This window comes from Antechinus flavipes, chromosome 6 (assembly GCF_016432865.1).
Source record: "Antechinus flavipes isolate AdamAnt ecotype Samford, QLD, Australia chromosome 6, AdamAnt_v2, whole genome shotgun sequence".
In the NCBI taxonomy this organism is placed as follows: Eukaryota; Metazoa; Chordata; class Mammalia; order Dasyuromorphia; family Dasyuridae; genus Antechinus; species Antechinus flavipes.
In genome coordinates, this window is record NC_067403.1 from 73,013,564 (window position 1) to 73,028,225 (window position 14,662).

General features: G+C 36.6%; 1 protein-coding gene across 3 annotated transcripts in view; it reads right to left on the minus strand.

Moving 5' to 3' along the window:
- Nucleotides 1–1,008: 1,008 nt before the first annotated feature.
- Nucleotides 1,009–14,662, minus strand: part of TTC29 (tetratricopeptide repeat domain 29) — a 271,305-nt gene continuing 257,651 nt past the window's right edge. For 2 of the 3 annotated variants that reach the window (XM_051964925.1, XM_051964924.1), the window contains exons 12-13: nt 2,553–2,619; nt 1,009–1,804 (exon numbers count right to left, since the gene is read on the minus strand). In XM_051964925.1, the coding sequence (XP_051820885.1) occupies nt 1,774–1,804; nt 2,553–2,619 (98 nt within the window). In that variant the 3' untranslated portion in view covers nt 1,009–1,773. The remainder of the gene's footprint in view (nt 1,805–2,552; nt 2,620–14,662) is intronic. The other variant, XM_051964926.1, reaches the window with a different exon arrangement.

A 14,662-nucleotide genomic window follows, 5' to 3' on the forward strand; every position in this document is an offset into this window, starting at 1 on the left:
TCTTACAAGTAAAAATCAGATAAACATTTTAGTCCGTGCCTTAATGAAGCCCCTGGAAAGTAGAATGAGGTCAGGAAAATTCTTATAGTTATAAGGGCGAAGAAAGTTGTAGAATATGATATATTCATAAAAGATGGGGACTAGTATGAAGAGATGGCTTTCTAGGACTAGGGAATGGAAAGAGAAAAAGGAATGCTGAAATGAAATTTAGGATGGTCATCCCACTTCATTTCATAGACAAGAAAAAAAGGGAATTAAAGCACTTGGCTAAAGTCACACTGTAGCACAATTGGAATTTAAAGTCAGGTCGTCTTATATCAAATTCAGTATTATTCTATATACCATGCTGCCTTTGGTTTTGCCATTTTAATAGATGGCATAGGAAATCAGGGATATTTCTTTTTTTTTCTGGGCTTCCCTAATAAAAAAAGATGGGAGTGTGTGGACCAGACCATATCTAAGACCCCTCATAATATCCTGACTGCATACTCTTGTTTTTTGGTGTATTTACGATTTGGAATAATTGATAATAAACTACACGACCCCTAAGCTCTCTTAGTATAATGTGATGACTTAAGATTTTAACTCAGTAGTTTAGGGGACTTTTTCGGTTTAATACATACTTTAAAAGGCAGGTGACTTAATTCTCCTGGTTATTTTCTTCTCTGAAGCAGATTACAACCCCTCTCTTTCTTAGTAGACAGACTATAAAGGTTCTTGGGACTATTTATTGCCCAGAGACTGGCTGTGCTGGAGACCAGTGTTAGGATTTTGGACAACCTGAACTAGGCTAGCCTAGTTTTTCAGGCAGTAAGCATACTATCCACTCCAAAATGGGACCTTTCTGGCTTAGAAGGATCTCAGAAGGACCAGAGATGCTGCTGTCCAGCGGCGGGCTTTCAGGAGTCTTCTCAGTGACATGAGAAGGCATGAGAAATGGATGCTGGTAGAACTTTAATCACAGTGCCAAACAGAAAAGTGAATGATGACATAGCAAAAGACAAGAGATTAAAAGAGGCAAAAAGTCTTTATTATACTATAACAGATTTACATATTCACAGAGTTCTCTAGCACTTATTACCCCATAAATGGTAAAAAAAAAAAAAAATCCCATGTACTTTTAAAAATGTGTCAGGGGCTGCTTCTACTCACTTCAACCAAACTTTTTGGGCTTATCAAGGAGATGATCTCTAAGGATCTCCAAATCCTAGGTTTCAATAGGTAGTGATTTCACTTAATCACTGTTGATCTGGGCAGAGGAGGTTCCATATTGTTAGCTAAAACAACAGACAATGGGTTTTCTAAGCAGGGACAATGAGTTATTTGCAATGGCCCCGAAGAACACAGTGGTACCTTTTTGCAAAAAGATTCATTCCTTATAGAAAAGCATCTCTGGAATTTTAGCAAGTACTAATTTTTTTGTTGACTTAGAAAAAACCTTAAATGTATCTACTTGAAACAATTAGCTAAATTTTTAATTTCTAGTATCACTCTTCTTGAGACAGAAGAAAAAAATGACCATTTTAATGTGTCATTCATTTTCTTGCTGAATGATAATTTTTTTCTAATCTTTTGGGGGGGTATTTTATTTTTAATGGATTTTAATAGACTACCATATTGGTGATTTTTGTGAATTACAAGACTGTATAAATACATAATTATGGTGGGTTATATTGTTCCAGTCTGTACCTAAATTAATCTTCTTATCTTAATAAAATTCTCAAGGTTCAAGGTGATTTTATATCCTCTTGATTTTTAACTGTTCAAGTCTCTTTAATAATGATAATCCTCATCCTCCGAACTGCTGAAAGAAAAATGTATTATGTGAGTTCATTTTACTTTGAGACATTAAGCAAAAAAAGATAACTGTTTTGAATATGATTTTAAAAATCCAGCTATTTTTGAGGTGTTTCAGAAGATTATAAAATAGCTATTGTGGAACAACTTCCTACTTTGTGTAAATTCAAAAGTAAACATGTATATTCAAAGTTCCTTTCAGTTTTTACCTGCGGTCCATAAACTTAATTTTTATTTGAAAATTATATTTCAGTATATTTGGTTAGGGAATCTTATGTATTTTATTTTAAGTATTTACAAACTTCATGTGGAGAAGGTAGCTGTAGGATTACCATGTTGCCAAAGAGATTTTTATGGCACATAGAAAGGTTAAGAACCTTTATTTAAAAGAAACTATCTTGAATTTGGACCAGTTTATCAATCTAAGATTAAACTGATTTCCTGGCACTTGGAGAATTAGAACATACTGTACCTTGTATCCCTAAAGCTAGGGATAGGCAAATATGGCAGCCACCTAGAGCATAATGTATATGGGGGGCACAACTCATAGGTGCATAATTTTTAAATGCTAGAATATCTCCATGACATGCAGATATTTATTGTGTATTAAGGAAATTCACATGTGTTACAGTGAAAGATGAAATACCCCAGTGAATTAGAGATGGGAAAGTATAGCTATGTTCCAGCTCTGCTTTGTCCACACTACCATTCCCTTTATTTCCTCATTAAGATTTCCATATTAAGCTCTGCCATACCTGTTACTGTCTGACTCCGGGATCGTTTGTATGGAAGGCCTCTCGTTTTGGGAATCACTAGACTTATCTGTTAAGAAAGAGAGGTTGAGATTTAAATAAATTTAATGGTTTGCCAAAACCATAGTCATTTGTGAATAGCAAGTAATCCCAAATTAATGAAAATTGAGGATTCACTCCTTCTGAAGGGCACTGGTCTCACCAATTGTACCTTTTACACAACTATTAAACATATGTAGAGAATATGTTTTACACTGTGATATAACTGCATAGGTATAATTCAAACAAACATAGGAAACATAGTCTACATCAATATGGAATTCAAGAAGGCTTTGGTCTGTATCCTAGTTGGTTTGAGCAATGGTAATTTTCCTTATTCTTTATTATTTTGCCATTACAAAATCATTTAAAGCAGAATTCACTTCTTTATATCACTGATTCTATCTCCATCATACTATACTGATATCAGACTGAATTTACATTATTAATGCTACAGTCAAAATATCTCTACTGTCCATTCTTCCCTCTTCTGGTCTCATTGCCCCTACACTCATATAAAGAGTATTAGTAAACATTTTATCATTTTTTCACTCTTAAACTCTCCTGCAAATCAAAGAAACATTCCATGCCCTTGGTAGATTAACTTTTTGATGAGTAGATAAATGAGCTAGACACATGACTCTTCTCTCAAACCACATTTGACTAGTCAAGTTCAATATCATCCTAATATTCAAGGCTATCCTGAAGCAGCAAGTCACACTGAGGGGAAAATAGGAGGTGGCAAGTGTAACAGATGCTACTTTTACCTGAGCTAGTTTAGGACCCAAGAGTTTAGGGAATAGCACTGATCCCACTTCCCTGAATTCATCATCCAAGGAAGTAATTTCTTTTGAGAAGGGACTGGTTATCAAAATCAATTGCTGCCTTCTTGGCAAGCAAACCAATTTAACTAATCTAACAGTACCTCTAAACAAAGAACTGTGGGAACAAGTTTCTGGTTCTGCTTCAAATCTGGACCCTCACGGTCATTATTAGGGAAGAAATCACTGTATAGAAGGTTACCTCCTCCCTCATTATCTGCAGCATCCACTGCTGAGCTAAGCCCAGGAAGTTTGGGAATGGTCCACCATTGTTACTGGTTCCAGTCATCATCTGGGAAGCAATCCTTCCTGGAGATGTGGCCTGGGAAATGCTTCTGGGAAGGCTACAGCTACTAAAAACTCACAAAAGAAAGTTTTTGCCACCAAATTCTTGGTTTGATATCAGAAACTGATAGGATTTTATCAGAGAAGATTATATACCTCTGTACTCCAAGAAAAATAAGACTTTCCATTTACCATTTCAGGCAGCTGAAACCTACCTTGTTATCTTATTGAAATGTGAATATTCTGAGAACAAGAGACAGCCATATTTTTCTGTTTGTATCCCCAGTACTTTAGACATAATAAGTACTTAATATTATTCATTCATTGTGTTTCCAATCTTATCTCATAATACTCAGCTTAAAGTACTCCATTCTTTAACCAGACTCAATATTCACTCTCATAAACATGTCTTTTTTTTTTTTTAAAACCTTTTTGCCTTTGACCACACTATTCCCAGTGCTTGGGATGCTCATCTCTTCTCTTATAGGTCTATGAATTTCTACCCATTCTTTTAAACCCGGGAAAAATTTTATCCCTCTCATAATGATTTCCTTCTCCTCCAAGTCCATAAAGGCCTTCTCTCTTTCTCCTATCCTCCCCACTCTTGGACCTCACATGACATTTGGCTGACATCTATATAATACATTTTAAAAAATTGTTTATTTATTTTATTAAAGCTTTTTGTTATTTTTATTATTTATTATTTTTATTTTTTGTGATTATAGCTTTTTATTTACAAGACATATGCATAAGTAATTTTTCAGCACTGACCCTTGCAAAACTTCCATTCCAACTTTTCCTCTCTTTCCCCCCACCTCCTCACCTAGATGACAGGTAGTCCAATACATGTTAAATATATTAAAGTATATGTATATATTAAAATATATGTATTATGTATTAAATTATATAAAAATTAAAACACATGTATTATGCATTAAATTATGTATTAAAATATTGTGTATTAACATATATGTTAAAATATATGTATATATTATAATATACTTAAATACTTGAGTAAATATTCATAAAATTCCTCATTTTAAAAATTCAGAGTTTTTTGGCTTATAAATTACTTTGGCTTCAGGGCAGCTAGATGGTGAAGTGGACCGAGTACCAGTCCTGAAGTCAGGAGGACCTGAGTTCAAATCTGGCCTCAGACATTTTACACTCCCTAGCTGTGTGACCTTGAGCAAGTCACTTAACCCCAATTGCCTCAGCAAAACAAACAAACAAACAAATAAATAAATAACTTTGGTCTCAATCAGAATAAACAAACAAATAAATAAATTGCTTTGGTTTCAATCAGAATAGCAAGGAACCCAAAGGGTAGGAGGGAGATACCCAATAAGTGTACATAGGCTGAATCTCATCATTAATTATCACTTGTATGTGAGAACTGGTATAGAAGTAGGAACCAATAGAATGTAAACTTTTTTTGGAACTTTTTTTTTAACATGTATGTGTTAAGAGTTCAAAATGTTGGAGTTTGTTCTCAGAGGACAGCCGGTTTAGAGGCTTAGAGCCCTTCGGATGTCTCCAAAGCCAAAGGTTCTGTCCTTCAGCCTCTGCCTCTGCCTTCTTCTGCCTCCAACAGAGATGGAAGATTTCTCTTATCTCCTTCTGGGGAGCCCAGCCACACTTGCCGCGGAGAGAGGGCTTCTGGCGTAGCTCCACTGAAGTCCGTCAAAAGTGTTCTCTGCAGCAGAGTCGTTTCTCTCGAGTCTAGCGCGATCAGCCAGCCAAGAGGAAAACTGATACACCAGTGTGGATAGAACAGTGGCCCTTAAGTAGCGATAAAATTCAGGCCTTATTAGATATAGTACAGGAGCAGCTTGAACAAGGGCATTTACAACCTTCTCTAAGTCCTTGGAATTCACCAGTGTTCGTTGTAAAAAAGAAATTGGGAAAATGGAGGATGCTCACTGATTTAAGAAAAGTGAACGAACAGATGGAAACTATGGGAACTCTTCAGCCTGGACTTCCATCTCCTACTCAGCTTCCTAGAGAATGGCCTCTTTGGGTTATAGACATCAAGGATTGTTTCTATTCCATTCCTCTGGATAAAGAGGATATGAAGAGATTTGCCTTTTCGGTGCCCAGTGTCAATTTAGCTGAGCCTTATAAAAGATATGAATGGACGGTTTTGCCACAGGGTATGAAGAACAGCCCCACGTTGGGCGCCAAAATGTGGTGAGCTTTTTCTTCTCAAAACGCAGCCAGGTGATAAAAGTTCAGATCTTTTATTATCCCAATATAGCCCGGTTAGCTTAGAGGCCTATCTCTCTGCTTGGTTCCAAGAGCTCTCTCCAAATGTCACCAAATCCAAAGGTCTGGTCCTTCAGCCTCTGCCTCTGCTTTCTTCCGCCTCCAGCCAGCTCCAACTCTTCATGTCATTCCGCTGAAATCTCGACTTGTAGCGTCTTCACTCTCAAGAGAGCTCTCCGACTGGCCCATTGGCCTATTTATGCTCCTTCCAGAGAGAGGGATTGTGGGTAGTTCTACTTAGTACCTTGTTTCAGGTTCTGCCCAAAACATCTTCTTGTAAGATTAGATCAACTCTAATTACTTAGCAGTTAGTAAGGATTCCAACATGTATGTACATGGGGTCCCCACACCTAGCCTAGTCCATGGTACATAGTAAGTGTTGAAATTAATGCTTGTTGAATTAACTATATGAGTTAGACTAGAGGCCCCTTCCCACTGTGAGAGTCTGATTCTCTGACATGAATAACCAGAAAAGGAGGTGAGCCGGTCAAAGAATAAGGAGACATTGCAAGACTTGGGTGCTTCAGGGGGAATCTGGGGGTGTCACAAGAGATTGGAAGATGACTGCAACTTCAGGGACAGCTTTCTTAAGATTAAAAGTTACAGAACAGGTGCCGAACTACATTTTGAGAAAGAAATTTCTTATTGTTTGCTCTTCACACTAGAGAAACACAGGTCCCCACGAGGGAAAAACGCATAGATGGCATGTGGGATGGGAGGAACCAGCTTTAAAGGAGGTGACCCCCTCGGGGGGCCGGCAGATGCTCTGATGGACAGGTTTGTGCAATTTGGTCCCGCAGAGCCCTCTGAGCCGCCTCCTTGCAGAGCACTGCCACCAGAAAACCATCTATAAAGACTGCGTCAGAGTTTACAGAATGGGGCCCTCGGTAGCTAATTCCCCACTTCTCCAACAAATCAACAGTATTGTTCTAGGCTCGCATGAATATACAGTAGCCATTACCTTAAATTTAAAGCTCACGGCGCCCAGCACACACACACGGTGCAGATGTGAGGGCTGTATTGCATCCCTGCGGTCTGCAGAGACTTTGTGTGGTTTTTGCCTCAGTGAAATATAGGCTGCAGTTGGAAGCTAAAGGGATTACTTTTGAATAGTCATCACAGAGGTTGATTATACCCGTATATCATTTAGCCAGACCCTGAAGGCTATTATTCCATTAGCGAGGCTGGGCCCTGCTATTGTCAAAAAGTTGATCACCTCGTGGTAAAAGGCTGGACTTTCCACCAACCTTATTAAAATGATTCAGAGGGCAATTATTAATAAAAATAAAACACAAATTATGTTCTGTGAAATTGATTATGGGGCAAATATACTTTTACTACACCTAAGAAATGTTCAAAGGCTGAGAGTAACTATTTACATCATGTTGCCGTTATTAATGGTGAGATTAAGTTTTAGTTTGGTAGTTGAGATTTTATCTAGAGCACTAGATTCTACTTTAGGAGAATCATACCTCCCCCTGCCAAGAGCTGAAAAGTCTCAAGAACTCCTCTCTGAATATGGTTTTCCTGGGTATGTTTCAAATGTTTCACCATATAGCAATAATGGTAAATCAATGTTCTGAGAACTGCCTAATTAGAGACAGGCTTTAGAAGGCAGTCATCCTGTGGAAAACAACCACCACCACCACAATGATGCTCTAAACAAAGCAGAAAAATCCAAACAAGTCCAAAACCCCAAGCTTTCTTTTGAGAAAAGGCTTCATAATCAGAAAATCACTTCCCAGGGAAGAATTAATATTTAACTTTGTTTACTCTTCAAACATTGGCCATACAGCTTATGGCCGATATTTGAAGAATAAACCAAGTTTTCTCTTCACAACAATGAAGAACATATAAGGAATGAATTTAGGTGTGTGTGTATATATATATGTTTGTAGATCTCCAAAATATACTATCAATTTAAAAGTATTTCTAGTGTGATCCATGTTCTATGGACTTCTGAATCCTGAGTCCAATTTTGATGGCTTTAAAAAAAAAAATCCCTTTGGCTCATGCCTTTATTCAGGATTTCTCCGGGGAATGTCATAATTTGGCAAATGTCTCTGGGGGCTCTTCACTCCCATGCAAGCACTCAGGCTAACAAAACATCAAATATAGGACGAGTCTTTTTACCTTGGCAGAAAAGGCAATGGTCTCATACCCTAGCTCAGAAATAGGCAAGACAACTGCTCTTTCCCACTTTGGTGGACCTCCACTTCCATTTCCCCAGAGACCTATATAGTTAATTCAACAGATAATAATTTCAAACTTCTTATGAATCACACGTTACATTAAATGCTGGAATATTATACACATAAAAAGACAAAAAAAGTTCCTCAAAAAGTTTGCATTCTATTGGACCTTGCTTTATCAATCAACTTTTCTAAATCTATTGGTTCCCCCACCATCCTTTAGTTCTCATTTACCTGTCTGTAGCTTTTGCCACAACCTATTTCTTATTCCCTGGCATTCATGAGCTTGTTATATCTTAATTGTTCTTCTCTCTAGCTTACTTCCTCTTACACTCTTTTCCACTAAGAGTAGGCTGTCTCACCCAGGGCAGAACAAAAGGCCATGTCAAAAGGATAATAAGGACCCAGGATGAGGTTTTTTTTTTTTTTTTTTTTTTTTTTACACCTTATCAAAGAATTAATGCTCTGCCTAGGAATTAATAGGAAAAAAAAGAAAAGATGATTCTGTTCCTCCTGGGGCATGCATATCTAGGCTATGATGGATAAGCAAGAAACCTACCTTAATTTATTGGGGGGAGTCACTATGATAAATAACTAATTGCATCAAAGTATACCTTTAGATAAGGAGATATTTTCAGATGTGACTGATTTGGAAATGTTACCAGATTTTTTTTTATTTGTCTTTTTGAGAATAATGAATACCAAACAATTAAGAATGTACCTTTAAACTAGTTTTTCTCACAGTGGTAATGGACTAATAATGATCCTTTCTTTTTCTCTGGCTGTCTAGGGACTAGGTTTACTACTTTCTCTCTTTTTATAAAAATTATTTTAATTTCTATTTAGAACTTAACAAATACCAAATAGAATAGACATTTGTATATCTATCACAGTAGAACAGAAAAAAAGATTGTACATAAGGCTGCAAATCTCTACCATATATCATTTGTTTTTCTTTTAAAGTATATAATAAGTACAACTTATAGCTTTCAAAGTGGTCCTGCTTGACTGTTTTCCCTTATGTTTTTTCTCTTCAATGGAAAAAAGATACTTCTTTAATCCTCTTTTCTTTTGGTCATTCTTTTACTCTCTCTCATTGCCATCCTTCTCATTTAAAAAGTAAAAGAAAAAAAGAAAGAACTAGTCCTTCCTTCTAACTCATATATAGTCAAATGAAAAACAAAGTTCATGCTACCTGATATCTGAAAATGTTTCATTCTGCATCTCAAGCAGATTTTTCTGTCAGATGGTATGTACTTTACTTCATTATCAGTCCTTTGGAATCATTGGTCATTGCATTGAGAAGAGTTTTTAAATCTTTCAAAGTTGTTTGTCTTTACAATGTTGTTGTTATTGTATAAATTGTTTTCCTGTTTCTGTTCATTTCATTGCACCCCACTTCACAGAAGTCTTTCTAGATTTATCCAAAATCATCCCCTTTGTGAATTCTTATTGCATGATATTTCATTGTATTCGTATACCATAATTTGGTTAGTCATTTTCCAACTGATGAATACTCCATTAGTTTCTAGTTTTTTTACCATTTCAAAAAACAGATACAAAGATTTTTGTATAACTGGGCCATTTTCCTTTTGTTTGGGTATAGCACATCATTAGGGCAAAGGCTAGGCACAATTTGCTGACTCTGGGGACATAGTGCCAAATTGATTTGCCAGAATTCAATCTTATCAAGCCAGCGATCAGAGTCAAACTTTTAATCTGAATTAATTAGCATTGCATTCAAACCCAATGAGTCAGTTGTTAAGAGGACTGCTGTTTTCTGCTTTCTTCTTCTTCTTCTTCTTTTTTTTTTTTTTTGATAGCTCATCACAGATGAACAATTAGACATCATTATCCATTCTCCCTCATTATCAGGGCAGGATAATAGATAAAATGCTGGACCTAGAGACAGGAAGACTCATTTTCCTGAATTCAAGTCTGGTCACAGCCACTCTATGACTCTGAGCAAGTCACTTAACTGTTTACCTCAGTTTTCTCATCTGTAAAATGAATTGGAGAAGGAGATGGCAGACCCCTCCAGTGTCTTTGCCAAGAAAATCCCAAATGGGGTCAGAAAGAGTTGGAAACAACAGAAAAGAACTGAACCATAATTAGCTCTGTGGAAGTTGGCTTGTAAAAGCCACGCTGCTGGCCACGAATGTGGTCTTCAGAACAGCTGGACATCTGGGAAACTGCATGAGAACCACACTGTCCAAGGATGTGTTGCCCTTCCTGATCGCTTCTTTCCTTTGGCAAAGGATTTGCCTTTTGTCCATAGATTCATAACGGAGCAGGAACAGCTGGCAGCTCTGGCAGTTTGTAGGTACAGGCTGGTCTGTGACTTGACTGTTTTCAGACAGATCTTTAATTCCAACATTTTGGCTGACTCTGAACTATTTCTGAATTTCTTCTCTGCTTGCATATGTACACAGCCCATAGAAATTCTTGTTTTAAAGACTTTTGTCCATGTTTGCAGCCTGTAAAGCTGAAAGTTTCTCAGAGGACCAGAAGCATGTTCTAAGACAAAACTGCAGTATTTGCTACCTTAAGCACCTATGATATAAAACAGATCAAATGGAGCAAGACCTCTAGATTCCTTCAGTGCTGAGGAACAGCTCTGAGAGATGATACCATCAGCTCTAATGTAATTGGTCTTATTGCCCCTTGAGAATTTTAGAATCTTTAAGAATTTTTCAGTGTATCTTGATTTTCCTTCTAGCTATGGGATAGGATTAAAAACTTTCTTTAATTTTAATAAAATTTTTAATTAACTGATTTAATTTTATTTTCAGTTCCAAATTCTCTCCTTTTTCCCATCTCTTCCCCCACTCATTGAGAGGGCAAGAAATAAAAAAACTTATTACCAATATGAAATCATGCAAAACAAATTTCCCCATTAGCTAGAAAAGCTTTCTTAAGACCTATAAAATTGGAGTATAGAGTTCTTGATATTATCCTTTTCACTTCTCTAGAATCTCTTGTACTGCCAGTTCATAGGATCACAGATTTAGAAGAGAAAGTGTATTTAGTGATGATTGAGTCCAAATGCAATCCTCTGAACTGCCACCCTAATGCCACTCTATAAATCTTGGATTATGCGATTGTCATACTGCAGTTTCTGGTTAATTATGGACCCTTTCCCCTCACTGCATTTACAGGTCCTCACAACTGACAGATGGATACAATAATCCAAATGAAAAAAAATTAACTTTTTTATACTGGTCATTTATCTTTACTTTGTCACCATTTTGTGGCTAGTTTGATTTAAAAGAAAAAGGTTTAGAAATGAATACATCTTTAGGACTTGATTCCAATTAGCATCTCAAAAACACTCAAGATATTTAAAAAAGAAGAAATCTTTTCTAAATGCATGATCATATCAGGAAGAATACTCACTACTACTCAAGAAATATTGGTGGCCCTCTACTGTTTTTAAGATAAAATAAACATACTTCTCTCTGCCATTTAAAGTCTTTTGAAATCTGGTTCCAATTTGTTTTTGCTAGACTAGAATTCTTAATCTGGAGTCTGTGATTGATTTTGGGGAGAAAGGAGAGTCTGTGAACTTAAATAGAAAAAAATCTTTATTTTCATTAACCTCTAATTGAAAGTTAGCATTTTATTTCATTGCAAATTAAAAGAATTCATTCTGAAAAGCTAACTATCAGTTCCACTGTATGGTCTCTAGGTCTATGGCACAAAGCAGGTTAAGAATCATTGCTCTAGACTGCTTTCACTTAGCCAGATTGTGTTACTTCTTTACCATTCATGACTTTTCTTTCCATTTAGCACCTCAGAGTCTTTCCACAGCATCCTCCATGATGCCTTTCCTGATTCCTCCCCAATGCTAATGTTCTCTGTCCATGCTATCCACCAAAATTATTTGTATTTAATTTTCCCTGGTAGCATATGACTTTGGGAGCAGGGAATGTTCATTTTATTTTTGTATCATATTTGTCTAGGACAATCTAGCATAGCTATCTAGCCTAGCACAAGATGCTTAATCAGTGTTAAACTGGAGTAGATGAATAATAATAATAATAATTGTATTTATATAACACTTTTCAGTTTCACAAAGCACTTTACAAATACTGAACCATTTGATCCTCACAACAACTCTGGGAAATAGGTACTATTATTATCCCCATTTTGCAGATGAGGAAAATGATGTTGAAAGGGATTAAATGACTTGCCCAGAGACATAGCTAGGAGCTGAATCTGAATTCAGGTCTTCCTGACTCCAGATCCATAGTGCCACCTGGCTGCCTGGAGGGAAACATTCCCTTCCAGATCTCATCCATTATCTTGAACTGATCCTTGAGGATGAGTTGATGATGTTAAAATATTTTCATTAAGTAGACTGCTGAGGAGCAAGGAATAAAAACCTAGAACATAAATATAGAAAGATCTATTTGAAATACTTTCAGTGACTTTTAAAAAAGCTGTATTAAACATTGGGAAGTTGATTAAAGCATGTTCTTTTTATGTCTCATCTACTTGAGAAGTAAATGATTTTGAGATAGAATAAAGACTAAAAGTTATTTCATATTCTATCTTATGCTTATTGAACTTCTTAGGAATGATGTGCTAATTATTATTTGTTTAGGAGTTTCTTCATGAGTTAAAAAAATTAAATTCATCCAAGGAATGGTGAGGAAATCCACAGTGGGCTATAACATAATAAAATAGGGAATTACAAAGAAAAATAGTAAAGATGACATTGAAGAAAAATAGGAGAAAAAAATGGGATGCTTATATGGGTGGTAGTGAGGGATAATTATGTTGGACAGTCCACATTTTCTATTGACATCCTTGTAAAATCAAGAAAAAAATGAAGAAGATCCCCTGCAAGTGGATGGATGGACCCTGAAATGGTGAACTTGGAGAAGGAATAGATAAGAATAGATAGGATGGGTTGTGATCTGCAATGACATTATGGATCTCTTGGGTTTCTTTGAACATAGTAGTTGAGTTATCCAATTTTCTCCAAGTCCTTCAGGTAAAAAGTGCTATAGAAATGTAAGACTTTCTACTTTATTCAGTCCTGCATGGATATTTCTACCAAGGTAACATGCGTTCATCTGTTTGGGGTAACAATTTAAACTAAAGAAAGACAGGGACGGTACTGAAATAGGAGATGAAGTGTTTTGTTTGAAGTCAGGAATATTTAGGTTGCAGTCTTGTTTCTGAAACTAGCTGACTATAGGAAAGTCGGTTATCTTCTGATTATCAGGTGGTTCTAAGACTTGCCTGCTAATATGTAGACATAAGTCTTGTAATGCAACAGCATTATGAAGCATTGTCCTTATAACGGCCCTAGATGATCTTCAAGGTAAGGATTATCATCTCAAGTTTAACTGAAAGGGAAACTGAACCTTAGGAGTGAATGACATGCAAAATCATGGCTAATTAGTGGTGGATATGAATTCTAATTCAAGTTTTCTGATTTCCTCTTCAGTATTATGGATCCCCAGGTGAGGTTTTTACCCCTCTGTTTATTTTTTCATAGACATGAATCTAATAAAGATAGTGAGAGGAAAGAGGAATGAGTTTGGTTTCAGGAGACCTGGGTTCAAATCCTGGCTTTGCCATTTAAAAAACGATGCAAATTTGAGGAAATTACTTCACTTCTCTGAACTCCATTTCCTCTTCTGTAAAGTAATGTTGTCCAAGATGACCTCTAAGGTCCTTTCAAGTTCCAAACATAAGATGATGAAAAGGAGGAAAAATAGGATCTACGAAATGAACACCTTTGGACCGAGTCTTTCCCAGAGTGACATGTGCATTGGTTCATTTTTACTGACTGCCTTACAAAAGAGCCTACCAGCATGCTCAGTAACAAGATCAGTCAGAGCCTGCCTTCAGTGCAGTTGAGACACCAGAATAATTCCATATGCACAAAGGAAGCAAGGTGAGGAACACAGGAGCCTGTTAGGCAACTGTGTCACATTAACAAGCGTGGCAATGCTGATTCACCGGAGTTTTAATCTGTGGGGAGCCGCTTGCTGCTGTTCTATTTAATTCTTAATCTTTGGTTCATTATTTAATTTTTGGTTGCTTTAGAGACATGTATTTAATGTAGCAGTTAAAAAAATAAGTTTCCCCCTACCTCTGTACTTGGGGACCCCACTTCCCCCACGACCACTAACTTGACACATAAGCCAGAGAACAGCTGGAGCTTGGACTATGGAAGGCAAATCCAGGGTTTCCATTATGTCCTTCTGTTGCCTTCGTTTCATTATATTTTTGACTCAACCCCTAATGGATTCAGTTTCATAAAGTCAGAAAAAGAGGGAAAGAAAGCAATTTATTCATGTTTTCCACGGAGCTCAGTGCAGACATGAAATTTCTCTAAAAATGCAAATAATTTGGTACCTCACAAGTGAAACTGACCAGCTAAAGCTCTTTGAGGAAGGCTCTTTCCCAAGGCTAATGTTTTTATACCCAGTGATTGAATAAATCGATCCATTTATTACAACACCTTCTTAGTTGTTGTTGCTGTGTGTGTGTG